This window comes from Scyliorhinus torazame, chromosome 2 (genome assembly GCF_047496885.1).
Source record: "Scyliorhinus torazame isolate Kashiwa2021f chromosome 2, sScyTor2.1, whole genome shotgun sequence".
Lineage (NCBI taxonomy): Eukaryota > Metazoa > Chordata > Chondrichthyes > Carcharhiniformes > Scyliorhinidae > Scyliorhinus > Scyliorhinus torazame.
Genome location: NC_092708.1, coordinates 163,721,657 through 163,747,715, shown reverse-complemented (window position 1 = coordinate 163,747,715; position 26,059 = coordinate 163,721,657). Strand labels below are relative to the sequence as shown.

Below are 26,059 nucleotides of genomic sequence, written 5' to 3'. Positions count from 1 at the left end.
CTGTCCATCCCCAGATTGGTCGGGATAGCAGTGGACACCGTGAGAAAATAGGCCGCGGCCCAGTATATCTCTCTGCCATAGCCTTGATTTTCCTTCCTTAGCTGTAGAGAAACACCATGTGCAGTGAGCACTTTGAACCTCTAATGGGCACCTCTCTCTTTCAGTAGGTTGTGTGTACTTTCTTTTAGGCCTCAGCCTAGACCCAAGCCTAAAAACTGAATACATTCCTTTAGTGGTGGTGAGAAAATTCCAGTTGTTAGAAATTATGCATACATACTGCACATGTATACACTTATATATTTCATATGCTGCATATATTATGTCATTACCTTTGGTCCAGTCATGTTCCAATCCTCCTGGGGCAGAAAATTAATTGTGCTGGCTTTGTCTTTGCCCTGATTATAATTTGTGTTAACTGACTATTAACTGATTGTTTAGGTCATCTTACCCGTTAGTGACAGCAACCAACAGAGTCATGAGTGGCAGTAATGAGTGACTAGTGAAAGTGTGGAAGGAAACAATCCAGGACATCATCTGGACTTTCTGCTATCATATAATCATTCTGAGGCGGCCATCTAAACATCAGGAGATGATTCAAATTAGTAAATGTGTCAGAGAGGGGAGGGATAATCCCAACAACCCATCCTCACAGATCAACCAATTTTCAGAGGCTTAACACCTGTGCCACAAATAGAGCAAAGAATGGCTGTCCACTAAAAGGATGGGAAGGGTGATATAAATACTTTGAAGAGATCATTACATCCAGAATTTCATTTTTAATGAATCTGCAGTGCATTAAGCAACAAATATTCTTGAATATGCTCTTTGTTACTCCCTCTGGCAGCTGTTTTGCTTACATTTGCTTAAATGCTCAGTCTTGATGTTGTCCATACGTTTGTGGAGGGGATTTGGATTTACCACTGAGATGCATGTGGCTTGCCACTTTGGCTCCTCATCGCATTTCCCCTTTGACCTCTGTGCCATTGGCCTTGTCGACTGTTCGAACAAGGCTCCACACAACTTCAAGTGTGACAGGCAGGATATACATTAACGATAAGACGATTTGTAGAGGAAAATTGCTGGTTACAGTTTATTTTCTGCCCCGCTACACTGTCGTAGCAATGGGCCCTTTTTATCACCTGACCTTATTAACAGCGCAAGGGCATAAATAGCTGTGGTCTCTGGAGGAGACCATTAGAGAAGATCCAAAATCGAGGGCCTATTTGTCATCTCAGGTGGACATAAAAGATCTCCTTGGACTATTTAAATAAAGCATAATGGAGTTGCCCCTGGTGTCCTGATCGATAATCAGCCTCAACCAATGCCGAAAACAGATGATCTAGTCATTATCTTATTGTAGTTTGTGGCACCTTGCTACGCTCAAGGTGGCTCCATATTGAAAAGGAGCCCAATATCGCTGGTCCATCATTGAAGAATGAAGATGGACCCCAGAAAACCAAAGCAGTGAAAGAGGGTAGCATCTACAGGTGGGTCTTCCAGACTCTATGTCATCGAAGAGGTCCATCTTACAGTTCAGAATGTTCCTTGAGATCCATCTTCATTTTTCAGGAGGTTAATTTTCCAGTCCTTGAGTGTTCCTGGAGGTTCATCTTCGTTTTCAGGAGCTATAATATGATGGCGGGACTTTGAACCATTGAGCCATCATACGTGCCCCGCCACAGAATGTAACACTAAACCCCTGGGTACAGAATTAATGAGGCCTTAACCAGAAGATGTTCTGAAATAATGGGGCTATTTCTCCTGCCTGCAAATAAACGCACGCAAATCACTCTGGACTTCTCTGGAGAAAGTCCAGGGTGATTCTCCGATTTACAGGGGGCTAGTAGGGCCCCGGAGTGCTCCTCGTAGCTCCGGCTGCCGATAAGGGGTCCTGCACTTCTGGTTGGGGGTCCGCGCATGCGCACGGCGGCGGTCTGTGCCGGCTGCCCCGCGCGACACGGCTGACCCACACTGCGGACCGGCACCAAGAAGATAGCCCCCCCCCCCAGATAGCGCGCGCCCGCGGGGCGGTGGCCCCCGACCGACAACCTGGCCGTGATGGAGGCTCCCCCCTCCCCCAATAGGGTGGCCGCGGACTGAGTCCGAAGCCACCATGCCGAGTGCCCGCTGAGTGGAACCATTAGAGAACCACGCCGTTGGGAACTCGGCCAGCTGCACTTGGAGAATCGCCACGGGGGCCTCATTCAATGGCCCCCGACCGGCGTCGCGTCGACTGCATGCGCCCGATTGGCGGCGTTTCTCTGGGGACCAGCGAATCGCGGGAGCGGCATCAGACCTGATCTCGGGTTTGATGCCCATTCTCCATCCCCACGCCGAGTGCGATTTCGGCGTGGAGGATCGGAGAATCCCGCCTATGATGTGGTTGCTGCCAGCCTTTGCACTTAGTCCCCAGATGGGAGAATTCTGCCCATAATGTCTATTTTCAAATAAAACAAAAAAAATCAAACATTTTTGTATGGAGACGTTGCTCCCATAAATAGACATCATTAATACAAAGAAATCGACAGAAGGAGGGAGCATGCTTTAATTTGTGCAGTTGCAATTTCCCAATAAAATGTCAGCTCCATGTAAAAAATTATCCTGTATATTTCCCCGCACTTGCGTTCCTGTAGAATTTCCCTCCAAGCAGAGTAAGTAGACGCTTTCATAGAATCATCGAATTTACAGTGCGGAAGGAGACTATTCGGCCTATCGAGTCTGCACCAGCCCTTGGAAAGAGGATCCTACTTAAGCCCACACCTCCACCCCATTCCGGTAACCCAGTAATCCCCAGCTAACCTTTTTAGACACTAATGGCAATTTACCATGGCCAATCCACCTAACCTACACATTTTTGGACTGTGGGAGGAAACCGGAGCACCCGGAGGAAACCCACGCACACACGGGGAGAATTTGCAAACTCCGCACAGACAGTGACCCAAGCCGGGAATCGAACCTGGGACCCTGGAGCTGTGAAACAATAGTGCTAACCACGGTGTTACCATGCCGTCCATAACAATGATCAAGGCGGATGTTGTGAGGGCAAAAGTATGATTGCTTCAGCTTGATTCACGCAGCAGATGAATTTAAGGTTGCAGAGCCGCCTGAGATTCAAGATTAATCTTTACTCTCAAGGATGTTGCTGAGTCACATGGAACAAAAATAAATTATTATTTTTTAAAAATAAGTTTAGAGTATCCAATTAATTTTTTCCAATTAAGGGGCAATTTATCGTGGTCAATCCACCTAGCCTGCACATCTTTTGGGTTGTGGGGGCGAAACCCATGCAAGCACGGGGAGAATGTGCAAACTCCACACGGACAGTGACCCAGAGCTGGGTTGAACCTGAGACCGCGGCGCCGTGAGGCACCATGCTAACCACTGCGCCACCCTGCTGCCCTTGAACAAAAATAAATTATAGGAACTTCAAGAATAGAATTGAATGTCTTTTTCGTTACCTTTGAAAACTTGTTTGTTAATTGTATTAATTTTCTTTTTAAAATACATTTAGGCTGCCTAATTCTTTATTTTTCCAATTAAGGGGCAATTTAGCATGGCCAATCTACCTTCCTGCACATCTTTGGCTTGTGGGGGTCATGCCCATGCAGACACGGGGAGAATGTGCAAACCTCACATGGACAGTGACCTGGGGCTGGGTTTGAACCCGGGTCCTCAGCGCCGTGAGGCAGCAGTGCTAACCACTGTGCCATCGTGCCACCACATGTTAGTTGTAGAAGTATTGGAAATGAGAGAAAAAAAGTCCACTTGACTGATGGCCAAGAATCATCCAATCAACTGGCAAAGAGTTTGTTTCGCAATTGCGATGGGGGTGGGGGGCTTTGCCTGTCAGGGTGGATGTGTCAAGTGACCAATCATAGAAGCGCCGGGGTTGGGATATTGACGGTGGGAGATCGCATGATGAAATCTTCATGTCCAACCGCAGTTGGCAACTCTAAAATACGCCCTCTGACTTTTTTTTATTCAACTGGCTGAATAATTACATAAAAGATCAAAGCTCATATTGGTATTTAGTGATGTTGAGATAAGTGGTAAATGAGCAGAGTGGAATTGCATTGAAAAGTAAGGCTATTCCAGGTAGGCATTACCAAATTCCGGTTTTCACCTCAAAACAATCATATGAGTGACAGAGCATGTCTCCTGAAGGCAGCTCTCTCTCAGTTTTACTGAGCTGGTACCAGACTTCAGTTCAGCCTTGCTCCTGTTGTTGAATTGTTTTGGTGGAATTCTGTGGTATGGGCTATAAACTCACTCAGGGCATTTGTTATTGAAATGGATTGCAAAGTGAAAGTATATTGGTTGAAGCGTCAAATCAGATAGGTCCGAATTAATTTTTTTAATTCTGTTGGGGGAAGAAAACTGGCTGAGTTCAGACCAATTTAAATGTACACACCCTCTAAACAAAGCCAGTAACTGGTGTCTTTTGAGATACAGTCATCCAGCCTTTATTGATGGAATAATCTCATTCAATACTTGGTTATCTGTTAACGATGGATAAAGTGGATTTACTGTGACTGTGCAGCTCTCTGACATATGGCTAAATGTGTGGAGAGGGAAGCCAATGAGATAGGCATTTGTCACATTACATTGCTAGACTAATAATCCAGTGAAGTCGGTTCAAATTCCACAATAGCAATTTGAGCATTTGAATTCATTTAATCATAAAGCTGTTTCTGTTTCTGTGGATGTGAGTCTGCCTGCTGCCTCACTGTGATTGTGCAGCACCGTAGCATAGTGGTTAGCACTATGGCTTCACAGTGCCAGGGTCCCAGGTTCGATTCCTGGCTTGGGTCACTGTCTGTGCGGAGTCTGCACGTTCTCCCCATGTCTACGTGGGGTTCCTCCAGGTGCTCCGGTTTCCTCCCACAAGTCCCAAAAGATGTGTTGTTAGGTGATTTGGACATTCTGAATTCTCTATCTGTGTACCTGAACAGGCGTCGGAATGAGGCGACTCGGGGCTTTTCACAGTAACTTCATTTCAGTGTTAATGAAAGCCTACTTGTAACATCAAAGATTCTTATTATGAAAGATTCTCATTCACACATCATCCCTGTGCTCTCTGGCCTACATTGGTTACGGTCAGGCGATGATTCAACTTTAACATTTCCAATCTTGTTTTCAAATCTCAAAGTCTTGGCCATCCCTCTCTCTGAAATCTCCTACAGTCTGTGATCTTTGCATTCTTTGAATTTGAAGGAGCAACCCCAGTTCATGCACTCCATCATTGGCAGCTGTACCTTCAGCTGCCAAGAGAAATAAGATCTGGAATTTCCTTCCTAAACTCTCCATCTCTCTTTCATCTTTTAAGATACCCCTTAAAAATCACACCTCATTGGCCAAGGTTTCGATGTATGTCCTTATATCGCTCTATATGGCGAGGTGTCAAATAATGCTCGTGTAAAGCACCTTCGGACAGATTATTAAGCTAAAAGTGCTGTATAAATAAATGTATATTGTTTTATAATGGAAATGTTCTTGTGATGGGTGTGTGTTGCTAATATAATGGCTATAAGAATGGGAGGTGGTCCTCCTGGTGTCCTCTTTATACATAGCAACCGTGAGAATTTTATGCATAGATTCACATGAGTATTAACTCATGTGTCAGTTTGCTAAAGTTTCAAAATTTAAAAAAAGATAGTTCTAATCACTTGTGATAGGAGATTGTTGTTGGCAAGAAGATAAACTGAAGGGTTAGAACCAGTTTGACTGCTTCATTGATGGGAGTGGAGCTGTTGGAAACAATTAATCATTTTACTTTCCTTTTACATTGGCTGTATGTGAACTTGAAACAGTTTTATTTTGGATGAGTTAATGATTTCTGAGAGTCGCAGTGACAGGTGTATCTAGTTAGTATTTGTCGTAAAATATTTGCTTACAACAAATGCGCTCTTCGAATTCAGCTTTCAAAAATGTTTTTGTTACCTCAAAGGAATCTTTGCCTGATGTCCTAGTTGTTGTTGTTGTCTTATTTGAATGTGCATTTTCTTGAAGACTGGTTGCATCCACTTTTTTGAGCGGAGGTGGATATTCTCTGTTGTGTGTGCAGTGACTGGTTGTCTGCAAGTCGCTCTGCCACTGTTCTCATGGAACTGCCAGTGTTTGGAACCATAATAGGCAACAGGGTTGGACTGGTGATGAGAGTTCTACTCACTTTAGAAAAAACAATGAAACTGAGAGTCTTGTGGTAAGATTAGACTACAGTGTGCTCAGTATGCTGAATGATGCTTGTCGTTGGCCTGTTTGTGGGTAAGCTGTTGCACTTCGGTTATCTTCCAAGACTTTGAAAGTAGTTTTGATTTCTTTACACGTACTGGGTGCAGGCCTCTCTGTTATATTACAATAACTGGAGAGAAAGCCACATCATCAGGGCAGGGCACAGTGGTTAGCACAGTTACTTCACAGCTCCAGGGTCCCAGGTTCGATTCCCAGCTTGGATCACTGTCTGCGTGGAGTCTGCATGTTCTCCCTGCATCTGTGTGGGTTTCCTCCGGGTGATCCAGTTTCCTCCCACAGTCCAAAGATGTGCAGGTTAGCTGGATTGGCCATGATAAATTGCCCTTAGTGTCTAAAACGGTTAGGTGGGGTTAGGGCGTATGGAGTGGAGGTGTAGGCTTAGGTGAGGTGCTCTTTCCAAGGGCCGGTGCAGACTCGATGGGCCGAATGGTCTCCTTCCGCACTGAAAATTCTATGATTCTTTGGTCAGGGTTATAGTGATGACATCAATCATTTGCATTTATATAGTGCCTCTGATGTAATAAAATGGTCCACGGTACTTCACAGAGGCACGATAAGACAACATATGATACCAACTCGCATAAGGAGTCATTATGGCAGGTGGTGATCAAAAGCTTGGTCAGAAAGGGAGGTTTTAAGGAATATCTTAAAGGAGGAAATAGAAGTTTAGGGAAAGAATTCCAGAACTTCAGGCCTAAGCAGTTGAAAGCATGGTCACCAAAGTTGGAGCAATTAAATTTGAGGATGTTCAAGAGGCCAGGATTAGAGGGGCTAACATATTTCAGAGAATTGCAGGCCTCCAGGGGATTTCAGATATAGGGACAGACAAGCCATGGAAGGTTTTGAAAATAAGAATGAGAATTTTGAAATCAAGGCAATGTTTAACAGGGAGCCAGTGTCGGTCAATGAACATTTGGAGCGGTGATTATCATTTAGAGTGCATTAGGACACAGGTAGCAGAGTTTTAGATGACCTCAACTTTACGGAGGGTAGAATATGGGAGGCTGGCTGGGGTGCATTGGAATAGTCAAGTTGGGAGATAATGAAAGTGTGAACGAAGGTTTCAGCAGTGGTTGTGCTGAGGCAGGGGCAGAGTTGGACAATATTGCAGAATTGGAAATATATGGTTTTAGTGATGGTGCAGGTATGTGGTCGACAGCTCATCTTAGGGTCAAATGTAACACCGAGTTTTGTGAATAGTCTGGTTTAGGCTCAGACAATTTTCTGGGAGGGGGATGGAATTGGGGGCGAGGGAGTCAAGTTTGGGAGGGTGTTGCGGGGTAGCGGGTATGATGCAAAGAACAATGGCTTCTGTCTTCCCAATGTTTGATTGGAAAAAATTCTACTTACCCTGTAGTTGATGTCAGATGAGCAGCCTGACAATTTCAGGAGAGTGGAGGGGTTGAGAAAGATAGTGATGAGGTAGAGCTGGGTGTTATCCATGTATATGTGGAAATCTGGAGTTGTATTTTCAGATGATGTCTCCTTGGAGCAGCATCTGGATGAGAAATAGAAGGGGCTCATGGGTAAGTCCTTGGGGGAAACCAGAGGAAGCTGTACAGAAATGAGAAGAGAAACCATTGCAGGTGATTCTCTGGCTATGATTAGAAGTTTGCCGTTATCGCAGTCACGTTATTGCATTTGCTTCAGAGCAAAGACAGGACTCGGAACCTGATGGGAGGGAATGAAACATGGAATTCCGGCAAAGATGGATATGATTTTGGGAGTTGACAACAAGTTCAGGGACTTTGGAGGGGAGAGGGAATTGGAAATTGGATGGAGGGGTCAAGGGTTGGTCTTTTGAGGAGAGGGATTTTAAGGAGAGAGGGACAGACGCTGAGGAGAGAGAGCCGTTATTAATGCAAGGGAACGTGAGAGCCAGAAAGTGTTGGGTGGCCGATCGTTTATAATGTGAATGGGGTCAAGAAAGCAGATCTTTTGATTAGGAAATAAAATAGAGAAGAAAACATGGGTTGGGGGGGGGCTTCAGTAAAATAAAAAAACCTTTTTGGCAGGATCGAAAGAGCAATGTGAACTCCGGCATACTGTGGTGATAATAGTGGACAAACACTTCATTTATTTGCATTAAATCCATCCCTTTCCATCTTAAATGTGCCCATGAGTCATACTTAATACCTCGATCAAAGGTGTGGACAGGGAAGTGCCATACAAAATTGCTGCCTGGTTTCATTCATTATTGTCACCACCAGTAATATATAGGGCGGGATTCTCCGACCACCCGCCGGGTCGGAGAATCGCCGGGGGCTGGCGTGAATCCCGTCCCCGTCGTGTCCGGAATTCTCCGCCACCAGAGATTCGGCGGGGGTGGGAATTGCGCCGCGCCGGTCGGCGGGCCTACCCCCCAGCGATTCTCCGGCCAGCGATGGGCCGAAGTCCCGCCGCTGTCAACCCTCTCCTGCCGGCGTGGATTAAACCACCTACCTTACCGGCGGGAGCAGATGGCGCGGGCGGGCTCCGGGGTCCTGGGGGGGGGGGGGGGGGGGGGCGCGGGGGGTCGATCTGGCCCCGGGGGGTGCCCCCACGGTGGCCTTGCCCACGATCGGGGCCCACCGGGGTCAGTGCCGTGGGGGCACTCTTTTTCTTCCGCCTTCGCCATGGTCTTCACCATGGCGGAGGCGGAAGAGACCCCCTCCCCTGCGCATGCGCGGAGATGACGTCAGCAGCCGCTGACGCTCCTGCGCATGCGTGGACTTACGCAGGCCGGCGAAGTCCTTTCGGCCCTGTCTGGAGTGGCACCAAAGGCCTTCCACGCCAGCCGGTGGAGCGGAAACCACTCCGGCGCGGGCCTAGCCCCTCAAGGTGAGTGCTTGGCCCCTAAAGGTGTGGAGATTTCTGCACCTTTGGAGCGGCCCAACGCCGGAGTGGTTCCCGCCACTCCATCATGACGGGACCCCCCGCCCCGCTGGGTAGGGGAGAATCCCGCCCATAGTCTCCCATGTATTGATGTTTTGATTACAGTGTGCGGAATTCTCCCCCCCCCCCCCGCCCCCCCTCCCCATGCCGGGTGGGAGAATCGCCCGGGCGCCGCGCGAGTCCCGCCACGCCGTCCCGACGCCCGCACGCGATTCTCCCACCCCCCAAACCAGCGTGGCGCGAATCATGGCTGGCTGCTGGGAGAATCGCCGCTTGCCATTGGTAATGGGCGACCGGCAATTCTCCGGTTCGGATAGGCCGAGCAGCCTGCCCAACACGACAGGATCCCGCCAGCGCCATCCACACCTGGTCGCTGCCGACGGGAACAGCGCAGGAATGCTGGGGGGGGGGCGGCCTGTGGGGGGGAAAGGGGGGTTTCTGCACCGGCGGGGGGGGGGGGCTCAAAAGGGGTCTGGCCCGCGATCGGTGCCCATCGATCGGCGGGCCGGCCTCTCTGAAGGAGGACCTCCTTTCCTCCGCTGCCCCGCAAGATCGATCCGCCATCTTCTTGCGGGGCAGCCGCGGGGAGGACGGCAACCATGCATGCGCAGGTTGGCGCCGGCCAATCCACGCATGCGCAGGTGACGTCATTTACGCGGCGCCAGTTGCGTCATTTATGCGGCGGCGCTTTTACGCGGCGCCAAGGCCCGGCGCGCGTAAATGACGCGGCGCCGCTCCTAGCCCCCCAGAGGCGGGAGAATATGGGTCTGAGAACGGCCTCCGACGCCTCCAGTGTCGGGACTTAGTCTCCCGATGGGAAAATTGCATCTATGTCTGAAATGCACAGCAGATTGATCAACATGTAAAAGAGGCAACGACAGGTTAATTTGCGGGTGTGTTCCTTCATTACATTGTGACGTCAATGCTGACTCGCCTTTACCCTTCCTGAAGCTGTTTAAAATAAAAATTATTAATTTGTCACGCCCTTGATCCACTTATTATGGGATCCTGGGCAGGTGTGTAAATGATAAATGAGCCAGTTTGACTTGTGAGTTAATGCTGACTATCATTAGTTAGATTATTGTGGAGATAAAAAATTTCAGTTCACAACTCAGCATGCTGGGAGCTGAAACTTCTTGGGGCTCTGTTGGTCTCTGGCCTCCTGCTTAATGGTATTGGATCTTTGCCATTTCTGGACGTTTCCTCTTTGCCTCGTCTTTCCATTACAAATAATCATCATCAGGGGGCAGAACCAATGAAAGGGACTTCCTGCACAGGAGGCTGTCACTCTCGTGGTTCAATGGAGAGCTGGAATATGAGTGGAGAGTGGTATCCCCAGAGAGGTGAGCAGTACCAGCTTCCAAATGGATGAAAGTAGGCCCTGCAGTGAGGTCTGCTCCAGAGTGGTTTGGACTCTTGAGGAAGAGTATTATTTTCTTCTAAACCTTTAGCTATTTGCCCCCTTTCAAAGTAGGCAGAATGCTGGCATGCTCCTTGCTAATTAGCTGCTGTCCCATTGAACCCACAAACTCTGGTTGGCATGTAAGCTCTCTGATACCTGGTCCTCTCCGGATAAGGGGAACAATCCTCATACCATCCTCAATTATCTCTACAGCTGTCCATATTGGACAAATGGCGCTGACCATTTCCACTGAATTCAATGATAAAGGTATACTTTTATGAAGGATGTTGGCTACTTTGGGTGTACTTTGTCATCCTGCTGTCCTTTCTTACCCTGCCACTTCAGTCCTCTCCTAATCGATTGAATTAATGGTTGTCTCCATGAGTTTCCATGCAGAGTAAAATGTTACACAACTGAAACCAGGAGATGGGATGAAGATCTGCAATTATAGACCCAAGCCCCAACTCCTGAGAGAGGCCACAGAGCAAGTCATTGGTTGGAGCTGTGGCACGTGATTCGGAAAAGGGAAGAACATTTTAAATTACAGGGGCGAAATTCTCCGGTATCGGCGCGATGTCCGCCGACTGGCGCCCAAAACGGCGCAAATCAGTCGGGCATCGCGCCGCCCCAAAGGTGCGGAATGCTCCGCATCTTTGGGGGCCGAGCTCCAACCTTAAGGGGCTAGGTCGGCGTCGGACGAATTTCCGCCACGCCAGCTGGCGGAATAGGCCTTTGGTGCCCCGACAGCTGGCGCGGAAATGACATCTCCGGGCGGCGCATGCGCGGGAGCGTCAGCGGCCACTGACGCCATTCCCGCGCATGCGCAGTGGAGGGAGTCTCTTCTGCCTCCGCCATGGTGGTGACCGTGGCGGAGGCGGAAGGGAAAAGTGCCCCCACGGCACAGACCTGCCTGCGGATCGGTGGGCCCCGATCGCGGGCCAGGCCACCGTGGGGGCACCCCCCGGGGCGAGATCGCCCCGCGCCCCCCCCAGGACCCCGGAGCCCGCCCACGCCGCCTTGTCCCGCCGGTAAAGTAGGTGGTTTAATTTACGCCGGCGGGACAGGCATTTTAGCGGCGGGACTTCGGCCCATCCGTGCCGGAGAATCGCGCGGGGGGCCCGCCAACCGGCGCGGCGCGATTCCCGCCCCCGCCGAATATCCGGTGCCGGAGACTTCGGCAACCGGCGGGGGCGGGATTCACGCCCGCCCCCGGCGATTCTCCGACCCGGCGGGGGGGTCGGAGAATCTCGCCCCAGATGTGGACTTGGCTGAGTATTTTCCCAACGAATACAATGAGAGGACAGATATTGCTGGTCGCACAACTGCCTCCTACCTTCCATTCCCTGTTATACCATCCACTTTGTATAGTGGTTGAATTGCTAATAGACTAACTGAATAATGGGGTCTGTACATGGACCCCATGTAGATTAGAAACCTTTTGATATATACAAAGCTAGTGTACAGGGTGCATGATCTGGAGGTTGTATCTGCCAGTTGGATACATGGTTATCGAGACTGGGAAACTCTGGACTGTGCTGTCAAAACGGATGTGCACTGTGCTGTCAGAACGAGTGCTCGAGTAAACTCTTCTGTTACAGATTCTGTAATTATCGACGCGCTTCTTTTTTCCTTTATTATTTCATGGGACATGTGCAATGCTGACTGGAACAGCATCTGTTGTCCCTACCTAATGGCCCTTGACTGAGTGACTAGGTCATTTCAGGGGGTAGTTAAGAGTAAACCACATTACTATGGCCTTGGAGTCACATGTATACCAGGCCAGGTAAAGATGGTAGATTTCCTTCCCGACCAAATGGTTTTTTAACAACAATCAATAATAGTCTTCATGGCAATCATCACTTTATATTCCAGATTTATTGATTGAATTTAAATTACACCAGCTGCCATTCTGGGATTTGAACCTAAGTCCCCAGAGCATTAGCCTGCACCTCTGGAAAACTCGTCCAGGGATATTACCATCTCCCCTAGATGCCCCCATAAGTATCTATCGCAATCCGTGTTGACACAATCCGTGTTGACATATTCCGTACCATTGTAAGTATTGACAGTCTGTACCCCCATATGATTTGATGCAGTCTGGACCCCACATACATTGACACAGTCCGTACCCCTACATGTATTGACACAGTCCATACCCCCACATGCATTTACACAACCTGTAACCCAACATGTATAGACAGTCTGTACCCCAACATGTATTCAAACAGTCCATACTCTACATGTACTGACAGTCTGTACCCCTACATGCATTAACACAGTCTGTACCCCTTTATGTATTGACACGGTCTGTACCCTGACATGAATTAACACAGTCTGTACCACGACATATATTGACACAATCTGTGCCTCTACATGTATTGACACAGTCTGTATCCCTACATGCACTGACACAGTCCGTACCCCTCCATTTATTAACACAGTCCATAACCCTCAATGTATTCACACAGTCCATACCTCCACAGGTATTGATACAGAATAGAACCCTATATTTATTGACATAGTCTATATCCCTACATGTATTGACACAGTCTGTACCCCTACATATATTGACAAAGTCCGTACCCCTACACATATTGACACAGTCAGTACCCCTACATATATTGACACAGTCTGTATCCCTACATGCACTGACACAGTCCGTACCCCTACATTTATTAACACAGTCCATATCCCTACATGAATTGACACAGTCCGTACCCTTACATTTATTAACACAGTCATTCCTCTACAAGTATTGACACAGCCCATTTCCCTACATGTATTGACAGTCTGTACCCCCACAAGTATTGACACAGTCTGTACCCCTACATGTACTAACACAGTCTGTACCCGTGCATGTATTAACACAATCCTTCCTCTACAAATATTGACACAGCCTGTACCCGTACATTTATTAACACAGTCCATACCCCTACATGTATTAACATGGTCCTTACCCCTACATTTATTAACACAGTCCATACTCCTACATGTATTGACATGGTCCTTACCCCTACATTTATTAACACAGTCCATACCCCTACATGAATTGACACAGTCCTTACCCCTACATTTATTAACACACTCCATACCCCTACATTTATTAACACAGTCCATACCCCTACATGTATTGACATGGTCCTTACCCCTACATTTATTAACACAGTCCATACCCCTACATGTATTGACACAGTCCTTACCCCTACATTTATTAACACACTCCATACCCCTCTATTTATTAACACACTCCATACCCCTACATGTACTGACATGGTCCTTACCCCTACATTTATTAACACAGTCCATATCCCTACATGTATTGACACAGTCCATACCCCTATATTTATTAACACAGTCCATACCCCTACATGAATTGACACAGTCCTTATCACTACAGTTATTGACAGTCCGTACACCCACAAGTATTGACAGTCTGTATCCCCACAAATTATGACACAGTCCATACCCCTACATGTATTGACACAGCTGTACCCCCACAAATATTGACACAGTCCGTACTCCTACATGTATTGACACAGCCTGTACCCCCGCATGTATTGACACAGTCCGTATCCCTACATGTATTGACACAGCCTGTACCCCCACATGTATTGACACAGTCCGTACCCCTACATGTATTGACAGTCCGTACCTCCACAAGTATTGACAGTCTTTACCTCCACAAGTATTGACACAGTCTGTACCCCCACATGTATTGACACAGTCTGTACCCCCACATGCATTGACACAGTCCATACCCCTACATGTATTGACACAGGCCGTACCCCCACATGCATTGACACAGCCTGTACCCCAACATGTATAGACAGTCTGTACCTCAACATGTATTGAAACAGTCCATACTCTACATGTACTGACACAGTCTGTACCCCTTCATGTATTGACACGGTCTGTACCCTGACATGCATTGACACAGTCTGTACCACTACATATATTGACACAATCTGTACCTCTACATGTATTGACACAGTCTGTATCCCTACATTTATTAACACAGTCCAAACCCTTCAATGTATTCACACAGTCCACACCCCTACATGTATTGACACAGTCCATACCCCTATATTTATTAACACAGTCCATACCCCTACATGAATTGACACAGTCCATACCCCTACATGAATTGACACAGTCCTTACCCCTACATTTATTAACACAGTCCATACCCCTACATGAATTGACACAGTCCATACCCCTACATGTATTGACATGGTCCATACCCCTACATTTATTAACACAGTCCATACCCCTACATGTATTGACACAGTCCATACCCCTATATTTATTAACACACTCCATACACCTACATTTATTGACATGGTCCTAACCCCTACATTTATTAACACAGTCCATGCCCCTACATGTATTGACAAAGTCCATACCCCTATATTTATTAACACACTCCGTACCCCTATATGTATTGACACAGTCGTTACCCCTACATGTATTGACACAGTCCATACCCCTATATTTATTAACACAGTCCATACCACTACATGAATTGACACAGTCCTTATCACTACATGTATTGACAGTCCGTACCCCCACAAGTATTGACACAGTCTGTATCCCCACAAATAATGACACAGTCCATACTCCTACATGTATTGACACAGCCTGTACCCCCGCATGTATTGACACAGTCCGTATCCCTACATGCACTGACACAGCCTGTACCCCTACATTTATTAACACACTCTATACCCCGACATGTATTGACACAGTCCGTACCCGTACATTTATTAACACAGTTATTCCTCTACAAGTATTGACAGTCCATTCCCATACCTGTACTGACAATCTGCATCCCAAAAGTATTGACACAGTCCATGCCCCTACATGTATTGACACAGGCTGTACCCGTACATTTATTAACCCAGTCCGTACCCATACATTTATTAACACAGTCCTTCCTCTACAAGTAGTGACACAGCCTGTACCCGTACATTTATTAACACACTCCATACCCCTATATTTATTAACACACTCCATACCCCTACATTTATTAACACAGTCCATACACCTACATGTATTGACACAGTCCATACCCCTATATTTATTAACACAGTCCATACCCCTACATGTATTGACACAGTCCATACCCCTATATTTATTAACACACTCCGTACCCCTACATGGATTGACACGGTCCTTACCCCTACATTTATTAACGCACTCCATACCCCGACATGTATTGACACAGTCCATACTCCTACATTTATTAACACAGTCCATACCCCTACATGAATTGACACAGTCCTTACCCTACATTTATTAACACAGTCCATACCCCTACATGAATTGACACAGTCCTTACCCTACATTTATTTACACAATTGTTATGGGCGAGGCGTTTACAGAACCCCAAAATGCATCATGGAGTTCAACCAACCTCGCCCTTTAATGGATTTGTTGCTTTTCCTAGCACACGGCTTTTTCCCTAGGTATGGGATTACAATTATGGACACGTGGGTTTTGAAACACGAAACACTGTTTATTCCATGAACTCAACTTAACATCTGAAATAAACATTGGATCTCTTAACACCCCTTACTTCAAAGATAACTCAGAAAATATTGCAACAGTAAATAATTCCTCAAAATGTTCCTTCAAACTTCCAAGAGACTTAACACCTTTAAACAAAATCACATCAGGTTAAAAGCTTCACTATTATAAGTTTAAATCACCCAAATGATCCAGAGATGGGACGAAATTCTCTGGAAACGGCGCGATGTCCGCCGACTGGCGCCCAAAACGGCACAAATCAGACGGGCATCGCGCCGCCTCAAAGGTGCGGAATGCTCCGCATCTTTGGGGGCCGAGCCCCAACCTTGAAGGGCTAGGTCGGAGCCGAACAAATTTCCGCCCCGCCAGCTGACGGAAAAGGCCGTTGGTGCCCCGCCAGCTGGCGCGGAAATGACATCTCCGGGCGGCGCATGCGCGGGAGCGTCAGCGGCCGCTGACAGCATTCCCACGCATGCGCAGTGGAGGGAGTCTCTTCTGCCTCCGCCATGGTGGAGACCGTGGTGGAGGCGGAAGGGAAAGAGTGCCCCCACGGCACAGGCCCGCCCGCGGATCGGTGTGCCCCGATCGTGGGCCAGGCCACCGTGGGGGCACCCCCCCGGGGCCAGATCGCCCCGCGCCCCCCCAGGACCCCGGAGCCCACCCGTGCCGCCTTGTCCCGCCGGTAAGGTAGGTGGTTTAATTTACGCCGGCGGGACAGGCATTTTAGCGGCGGGACTTCGGCCCATCTGGGCCGGAGAATCGCGCGGGGGGGCCCGCCAATCTCAGGTGCCGGAGACTTCGGCAACCGGCGTGGGCGGGATTCACGCCAGCCCCCGGCGATGGGTCGGAGAATTTCGCCCATGGTCTTTTATGGCAGAGATCCAGCTCACTACAAACACAGACACACACAAGCTGCTTTTCAAACTGCAAAACAACCGACCTGACCCCAGCTCCACCCACTCTCTGACATCACTGTTTTCTTAAAGGTACATTGCTTAAACATCCATATCTTAAAGGTACTCTTACATGACACCTTCCCCTAAGGAAAAAAAACCCCATCAATTTCAAGATGGTTTCATTTTTCACTTATGCACCATCCACTAAGAAATGTACACAATAAATATACCTTTTTGTTTAAAAAACCCCACATGCAAACAGGTATAATAATATAGTCCATTTTTCTTTGTTCTTCTTCCTCCAACCAAAATCCTTCTCGATTGACAGTCTCTTTGAACAAAGTCTCTGCACGATCCATCCATTCCTCTACTCCTCGGCATTTCTCTTCAGAATCAGATAATTTAGTTTAATCTGACCACCCTTGCAATTCTCCAATACAGGAACATTGGTTACGACAGCTTTCAGGCCGTCAACTGCCTGCTGAAAGTCCGCTGTCCATTGAAATTTTTTATGTTTCTTCAGCAATTCCATTAGTGGAGTAATCCCGCCACAAAACTTTTGCACAACTGTTCGACCAAATTCATTCATGCTAGGAGATCGCATTATTTCCCTTCGTCTTGAGTGTATCGGAAACTCCTCAAGGAAAGTGATTCGGGCTTCTCCAAATTCACTTTCGGTTAGGTTTATCACCAAACCCGCCTCCTGAAGTCGATCGAAGAACTCCATACGATGTTTTAAATGTTCTTTCCATGTCTGGAAGTTGGAAATAAAAGCAGATTGTCCCACTTTCTCCATGCAATCCTTCAATGGTGGGACAGGATAAGAATCCGTTCTTGTAACTGCATTCACCTTTCTATAGTCCACACACAACCGTTGGGTACCGTCTGGTTTAGATACCATCACTATGGGTGAGCTCCATTGGCTGCAACCCACTTCAATTATGCCATTCTTCAGCATACTCTCAATCTCTCTGTTAACCTGTGCCAATTTTAAAGGATTAAGTCTGTATGGATGATATTTGATAGGAACAGCATTTCCCACTTCTACATCATGTATAGAAATTTTAGTACTTCGCAATTTATCTCTACAAACTTGCCCATGTGATATCAATAACTGTTTAAGGTTTTTCCTCTGGAAGGTAACTTAACAATTCATCCCAAATTTTAAGAACATTCTCATTTTCCAATTTAATTTGAGGTATGTCAAATTCACAGTCATCTGGATTTGGTTCGTCACTTTGAGTTCGAATCATTAAAACCTCCTTTTTCTCTCCTTCCCTTTCAAAGTACCTTTTAAGCATATTCACATGACACACTCGGTGAGTCTTTCTTCTATCTGGTGTTTTCACCACATAATTCATCTCACTTAATTTCCTTTCAAACTGAAACGGTCCACAAAACCTAGCTTTTAAAGGCTCACCTACCACGGGTAACAATACTAAAACTTTATTCCCACTGGCAAAACTACGAACTTTGGATTTCTTGTCCTCTACCCGTTTCATCACATTTTGAGCAACTTTCAAATGTTGTCTAGCCAATTCACCTGATTCTATTTAATCGTTCCCTAAACTTTGACACGTAATCCAATAGTGTAATTTCCGATTTCTCACCCACCAATTTTTCATTAATCAAGTTAAGTGGTCCTCTTACCTCATGACCAAACATTAGTTCAAAAGGACTAAATTTGGTAGACTCATTAGGTGCATCCCTAATTGCAAACAATACGAATGGAATTCCTTTATCCCAATCCTCTGGATAATCTTGAAAATACGCCCTCAACATTGTCTTTAATGTCTGATGCCACCTTTCTAACGCTCCCTGCAATTCTGGGTATAACGCAGTTGATTTAAATTGTTTTATTCCTAAGCTATCCATAACGTCTTTGAATAACTTTGAAGTAAAATTTGATCCTTGATCCGATTGAATTTCTGTGGGTAGTCCATATCTAGTAAAGAATTTAAGTAACTCCTCCACAATCCTTATAGCTGTAATATTACGTGCTGGAATGGCCTCTGGAAACCTAGTAGACACATCCATTACAGTCAAAAGATATTGATTCCCACTTTTTGTTTCAGGAAGCGGTCCTACACAATCGATTAGGACCCTTGTAAAAGGTTCCTCAAATGCTGGAATGGGTATTAAGGGCGCTGGTTTTATCACTGCTTGAGGTTTCCCTATCACTTGACATGTGTGACATGATTGACAAAATTTTACTGCATCTTTATGTTGTCCAGGCCAATAAAAATGTTTCTGGATTTTAGCTTGAGTTTTCCTTATTCCCAAATGACCTCCCACTGGTGCAACTCGAAACACCTCCTTTCTATACCCTACCGGCAATACTACTTGATGAACTTCTGCCCACTTTTCATCTGCCTGCATATGTACAGGTCTCCATTTTCTAATCAAGACATCATTTTTACGGTAATAACACTCTGGTATACTCTCAGATTCCTCTTCCGTATATGCTTTCTGATATATCCGTTTTATTTCTACATCTTTCTGTTGTAACTCAGCCAATTTTCCTGAACTAAAAATATCCGCCTCATCCTCCATCTGTTCTTGTTCTTTTTCAACCATCTGATCAAAAATTGTTTCTGATAATTGTACTTCAACTTCATCTTCAATCTTTGATTTCTCCTCTTGTCTTAATCTGTGACTTTGCGACTTTGTTACTACACAATCCGGAAAAATCACAGGATATTCGTCCTCCAACACTTCAGTTGTCTGATTTTCCACTGGCTTATCAACCACAGTAGGCATCACTCCCACCTACGATCCAGCTATATCATTACCCAAGATAAACTGTATTCCTGGACAAGATAGTTTATCTATTACTCCTACTGCCACTTCACCACTCTTCACTGGACTTTCCAACCTTACCTTATGTAATGGAACGCTACTCCTCTCACCCTGAATGCCACATATCACCACCTTTTCTGGCAACATTCTTCCCAAACTATATAATTCCTCATCTCTTACCATTAAAGATTGACTAGCCCCTGTACCCTGACATGTATTGACACAGTCCATACCCCTACATTTATTAACACAGTCTATACCCCTACATGCATTCACAGTCCATACCCCCACAAGTATTGACACAGTCTGTATCCCCACAAATATTGACACAGTCCATACCCCTACATGTATCGACACAGCTGTACCCCCACAAATATTGACACAGTCCATACTCCTACATGTATTTACACAGCCTCTACCCCCACAAATATTGACGCAGTCCGTACTCCTACATGTATTGACACAGCCTGTATCCCCACATGTATTGACACAGTCTGTACCCTTACATGTATTGACACAGCCTGTACCCCACATGTATTGACACAGCCTGTACCCCACATGTATTGACACAGTCTGTACCCTTACATGTATTGACACAGCCTGTACCCCACATGTATTGACACAGTCTGTACCCTCACATGCATTGACACAGTCCTTCCTCTACAAGTAGTGACACAGCCTGTACCCGTACATTTATTAACACACTCCATACCCCTATATTTATTAACACACTCCATACCCCTACATTTATTAACACAGTCCGTACTCCTACATGTATTGACACAGCCTGTATCCCCACATGTATTGACACAGTCTGTACCCTTACATGTATTGACACAGCCTGTACCCCACATGCATTGACACAGTCTGTACCCTCACATGCATTGACACAGTCCGTACCCCTACATGTATTGACACAGCCTGTACCCCACATGTATTGACACAGTCTGTACCCCCACAAATATTGACACAGTCTGTACCCCCACAAGTATTGACACAGTCTGTACCCCTACATGCATTGACACCATCCGTACCCCCACAAGTATTGACACCATGGACAGCACGGTAGCACAAGTGGCTAGCACTGTGGCCTCACAGCGCCAGGGTCCCAGGTAGATTCCCCGCTAGTACACTGTCTGTGCGGAGGCTGCATTTTCTTCCCGTGTCTGCGTGGGTTTCCTCCGGGTCCTCCGGTTTCCTCCCGTTGTCCAAAGGCGTGCAGGTTAGGTGGATTGGCCCTGCTAAATTTCCCTTAGTGTCCAAAAAGGTTAGGAGGGGCTATTGGGTTACAGGGATAGACTGGAAGTGAGGGCTTAAGTGGGTCGGTGCAGACTCAATGGGCCGAATGACCTCCTGCTGCACTATATGTTCTATGTTCAACCGTACCCCCACAAGTATTGACACAGTCTGTACCCCTACATGTATTGACACAGTGCATACCCCTACAGATATTGACACCATCCGTACCACCACAAGTATTGACACAGCCCGTACCCCTACATGTATTGACACAGTCCATACCCCTACATTCATTGACAGAGTCCGTCTGTCTACAAGTATTGACACAGTCCGTACCGCCACAAATGTTGATACAATCCGTACCCTCACAAATTTTGATACACATCCACTGTCCTTGCAAATATCGATAGATTTCCAAAGATTGTTTGATCCAATCTACAAAAAAAGTCCCCAATTATCCAAAGAAAGAAGTGCTATTGCAGCAAAATGTGTTCAGATTTGCAATAACAAATAATCGGCTAATAATTCAAGAGATATAAAAACTTGACACTTGAAAATGTTAGTGTAGAAATGAGAAGTCTCAAGATACTGTGCTTGTGGTAGATGGCTAGGTGGATGGAAATATGATGACGCAAGGATTCCTGGGTCCCCCTTCTGGCACCGAGGTTTTCAGGAGACCCATGCTCTAGTGAAACCGTTGTTACTTCTTGCATTTGTACCCACTTTCCAAGTTGGATGTGGACTGACGACCTTTTGGATTTAATGCCTGTTTATCCATGACTCTTAAGTTTACAAAAGTGTCTGATGTATTCTCAGTAATTTTACTGTTCCAAGTGTTCAGTTAAAAAGAATATAACAAATGTAGCGAACTGAAAATGTTTTTGTTCAGTTGCTTGGTCAGAATATTTCTTTATCTGGCATGTCGGGCGGCACGGTGGCACAGTGGTTAACACTGCTGCCTCTTAGCGACAGGGACTCAGATTCGATTCCAGCCTCGGGTCACTGCCTGTGTGGAGTTTGCAGTTTCTCCCCGTATCTGTGTGGGTTTCCTCCGGGTGCTCCGGTTTCCTCCCGCAGTCCAAAAATGTGCAGGTTAGGTGGATTGGCCACACTAAATTGCCTCTTCGTGCCGAAGGTTAGGTGGGGATAGGGAGGGGGAAGTTAGCCTAGATAGGGTCAGTGGAGACTCAATGGGACGAGTGGCCTCCTTATACCCTGTAGAGATTCAATGGATATCTATGATAAGAATGTGTATTAACTGTGAAGTGTTTCTACCAGGAACGGATACGGAAGATGGTTAAAGTTTTCTCTGTTATCATTCCTTTGTGCTGTTACACACCCTTTGCTAACCTTCTAAATAAGTTTGTTATGAATCAATGCAGGGATGATCAAGGTTGGGAAGTGGAGTCCTCTGCCCCTGAACTATCTCACTGAAGAACCAGATGCAACAGTAGCTGACATGTTACAAGATGTCCATCATGTTGTGACACTGAAAATCCAATTACAAAGGTGGGTGCTTTGTGAACATCTGTCATTTACCATGGTCAATGGCACAACGTGAGATTATTTTACAAAGATTTGAGGATTCAATTAATTTTCCTGTTTTTTATGGCCCATCCCTAAAAGGAAAGAGACAGCGGGGTGGAGCTAAATTCAACAACATAAAATGAGAGGGTTTAGAAGACAAAAGTGTGTTGCAACTTGGCAGCTTGTGCCTGTCCACAGTGCCCCAGGCTGGTTTTGTAAGCTGTACCAGACTGTGGAAGAAATATTTGCTCTGCATCTCTGGGCCAACAGTTTGGTGTGGCTGCGGACTTGTTGTCTTTTCAAAAATCCTTTCTGTTTTGCTTTTCACAGCTGCGCAAAGTTTGAGGACCTTCCGGCAGAGCAGTGGAATCACGCCACCGTCAGGAATGCACTGAAGGAGCTGCTCAAAGAGATGAACCAGAGTACGCTGGCCAAAGAATGCCCTCTCTCCCAGGTTGAAATTCCCCTTCCTACCTTGGATATATTTTTCATTCATACTAATTAATGCTAATAATTCACATCCAAACACAAAAGACTGTGACCGTTGGAAACACTCAGCAGGTTAGGCAACATCTGTGAAGTCAAAGAGACAGAGCTACCGTTTCAACTCACTGATTCATCAGAAGTGAAAGATGTTCGAGATGAACAGCTTATAAGTGAATACAGTCTGGGGAAAAGCAGCAGAAAAAGAACAACAGGGATATGTCCACGATGGGTAGAAGGCAGGAGTGATTAAATGGAGGAATGGGGTGATTAAAAAAAATATTCATTCATGGGATGTGGGCATCACTGGCGAGGCCAGCATTTATTGCCCATCCCTAATTGCCCTTGAGAAGATGGTGGTGAGTTGTCTCCTTGAACCCTGCAGACCATATGATGTAGATTCACCTCTAGTGCCTTTAGGGAGTTTGTCCCAGGACTTTGACCCAGCGATTGCGAAGGAACGGTCATATATTTCCAAGTCAGGCTGATGAGTGGCTTGGAGGGGAACTTCCAGGTGGTGGGGTTCCCATGTATCTGCTGCTCTTGTTCTTCTAGAAGGTAGTGGTCGTGGTTTTGGAAAATGTTGTCTAAGTGTGTGAGTGAGTTCATGCAGTGCATCTTGCAAATGTTCTTACTGTGCGTCAGTGGTGGAGGGAGTAACTGTTTGTGGATGGGGTGCCAATCAAGCAGGCTGCTTTGTCCTGGTTAGTGTCAAGCTTCTTGAGCGTTGTTGGAGCTGCTCTCATCCTGGTGTGGGGAGAGTATTTCGTCAGGCTCCTGACTTGTGTCTTATAGATGGTGGACGGGCTTTGGGGAGTCAGGAGGTGAGTTACTTGCTGCAGGATTCCTAGTCTCTGGCCTGATCTTGTAACCAAAGCATTCATATGGCTAGTTCAGTTGGGTTTCTGGTCAATGGTAGGCCCAAGGATGTTGATAATGGGGGATTCAGCAATGGTAATGCCATTGAATGTCAAGCCACAATGGTTACATTCTTTCTTGTTGGAGATGGTTATTGCCTGGCACTTGTGTGGCGCAAATGTTTCTTGCCACTTGTCAGCCCATGCCTGGATAGTGTCCAAGTCTTGGGCACGGAGACGGACTGCTTCAGTATCTGGGGAGTATAGAAACAAAAGATAAGTTTAGAAGACGCGGTATATTTGTAACAGCAGCTTTTGCAACATTATTTATCTAGAATGTGCTTTTCACTCTGCCTGCTTCAGTGGCAGTGTTTTAATCAGAAAATTCCAGGTATAAGACACTGCTGGAATTTTATCATTGGATGAAAAATCCACTCAGAAGGGGCAGAATGTATTATAGATGAAGGAGATCTCGCTTGCAGGCTGGAGTGCTGGTGAGAATTTTGCTTCATTTTTTTCAGGAAAGCCTGTCACATTAAGTGCCAATCAGGCCCTTAACTGGGCATCAACAGGTTTCCCCTGGGATCAAGGACCCCGAAGACACATGTCATGCTGCCGAGAGCGGCTTCTGCCCGTACAGCATCCACCTGAGAATTCGGATTGTTGAGTGACCCAGGCACAGGTGACAGTGGGAGAGGAGTTTTGGGGTGGGAATTGTAGGGAAAGGGGGAGGGTGCTGGCACCAAGGGCAGTGGGTGCTGGATCCCTTGATCAGGTGCCTTTGAGGAGGGGACACACCCTCCCCGACCCACCTTGGAATCTCAAAAGCAACTCTGACAGGGTTTTCCTTTCAGGCTTCCTGAGTGACGAGTCCCCTGCCTGCATCTGGGTGAATACCAGCGGTGGCAGGTTGAAGCCTGAAGAGGGCATTAATTGCCCACTTATGGGTCTTAATTGGTGGTAGGGCAGGAAGGTCATCCATGAGACATCCCATCGTGGGCTTAATCGGGACAGAGGCAGGAAAGTGGAGGGGTCCCCACCAGTCACCCTACTGCCTGATTAAATGCCCCCCACCACCAAACCCGCCACGAGGGAGGGCATTGAATTCCACCAAAAGAATTGATTCTGAATGGAGAAATAAGTAGGTAATTCCTTTTGTAAATCACCCATGTAATTTCCAATCAAAGTCTTCAAGATATTAACATGGAAATACAGGGTAGATAAAGATAAACTGTTTCCACTGGTTGAAGATTCTAGAACCAGGGGGCATTGACTAAAAAGTGGGCCAGACCATTCAGGAGAGATGTTAGGAAGCACTTTTACACACAAAAAGGTTTGGAACTCTCTTCCACAAACAGCAATCGATGCTAGCTTTGTTGTTCATTTTAAATCTGAGATAGATCCATTTTTGTTAAGTAAAGGTATTACGAGATATGGGCCAAAGACAGGTATATGGAGTTAGGCCACAGATCAGCCATGATCTCATTGAATGGTGGAGCAGGTTCGAGGGGCTGAATGGCCTCCCCTTGTTCCTGTGTTACTGTTAGGAAAGCTAGTTTGATCAGTTGGTGATTCAGCAACATTGAAACCCTGTTAATAAGGAAATCAATGATTATCTCCCACTGTTGTTTAATATTTTCGTAATCTCTTTAACATCGAAGATGGTTCTCGGCTTTCAAGTGGAGCTCATTGTAGCTGAGCAGCGATTTAACTTGATCCTGATGCATCTCCGATGGCTTTCTAACTGAGAGTGGGCCAGCTACAGAACTAGCATCACCATGGCAAAATTACTGTGTGACAGGTTCTGTAAAGGTTTATACTGTAGATCGACAGCAAAGGCATCACTGCTGTGCCTTCGGGGGGCAAAATGTAATCATTAGATCCCGGGCATTACTTAGTGGGAGCTCAACTCAGGATTTGGGATATGGGATGTCTCATGCTGTTGTTTGATCCCAATACATGGGCCTGTTGTACAAACTTCTGCTCCCCCCTATCCCCCCCTGCCCCCCCACCCCCCTCCCTCCGCTCATTTGGTCTGAATTTACAATATTGATTTTTTTTCCTCCATCTCTTATGAAGATGCTGAGTTTTCCTTTGATTCTTCACCAAAATCACTCATTCTTCGGGAGTGGCCAAAGCGGTGAAACCTGTTGTGTTATGCTGCTTCGGATAACACAGGCTGCTACTTGATGCAGTCTTAACTA

The 26,059-nt window shown here is 46.4% G+C and overlaps 1 protein-coding gene across 4 annotated transcripts in view; it reads left to right on the top strand.

Moving 5' to 3' along the window:
- Nucleotides 1-26,059, top strand: part of satb2 (SATB homeobox 2) — a 282,285-nt gene that overhangs the window by 52,586 nt on the left and 203,640 nt on the right. For all 4 annotated transcript variants that reach the window (XM_072479035.1, XM_072479024.1, XM_072479014.1 and 1 more), the window contains exons 4-5: nucleotides 22,371-22,497; nucleotides 22,846-22,969. In XM_072479035.1, coding sequence (XP_072335136.1) covers nucleotides 22,371-22,497; nucleotides 22,846-22,969 — 251 coding nt within the window. The remainder of the gene's footprint in view (nucleotides 1-22,370; nucleotides 22,498-22,845; nucleotides 22,970-26,059) is intronic.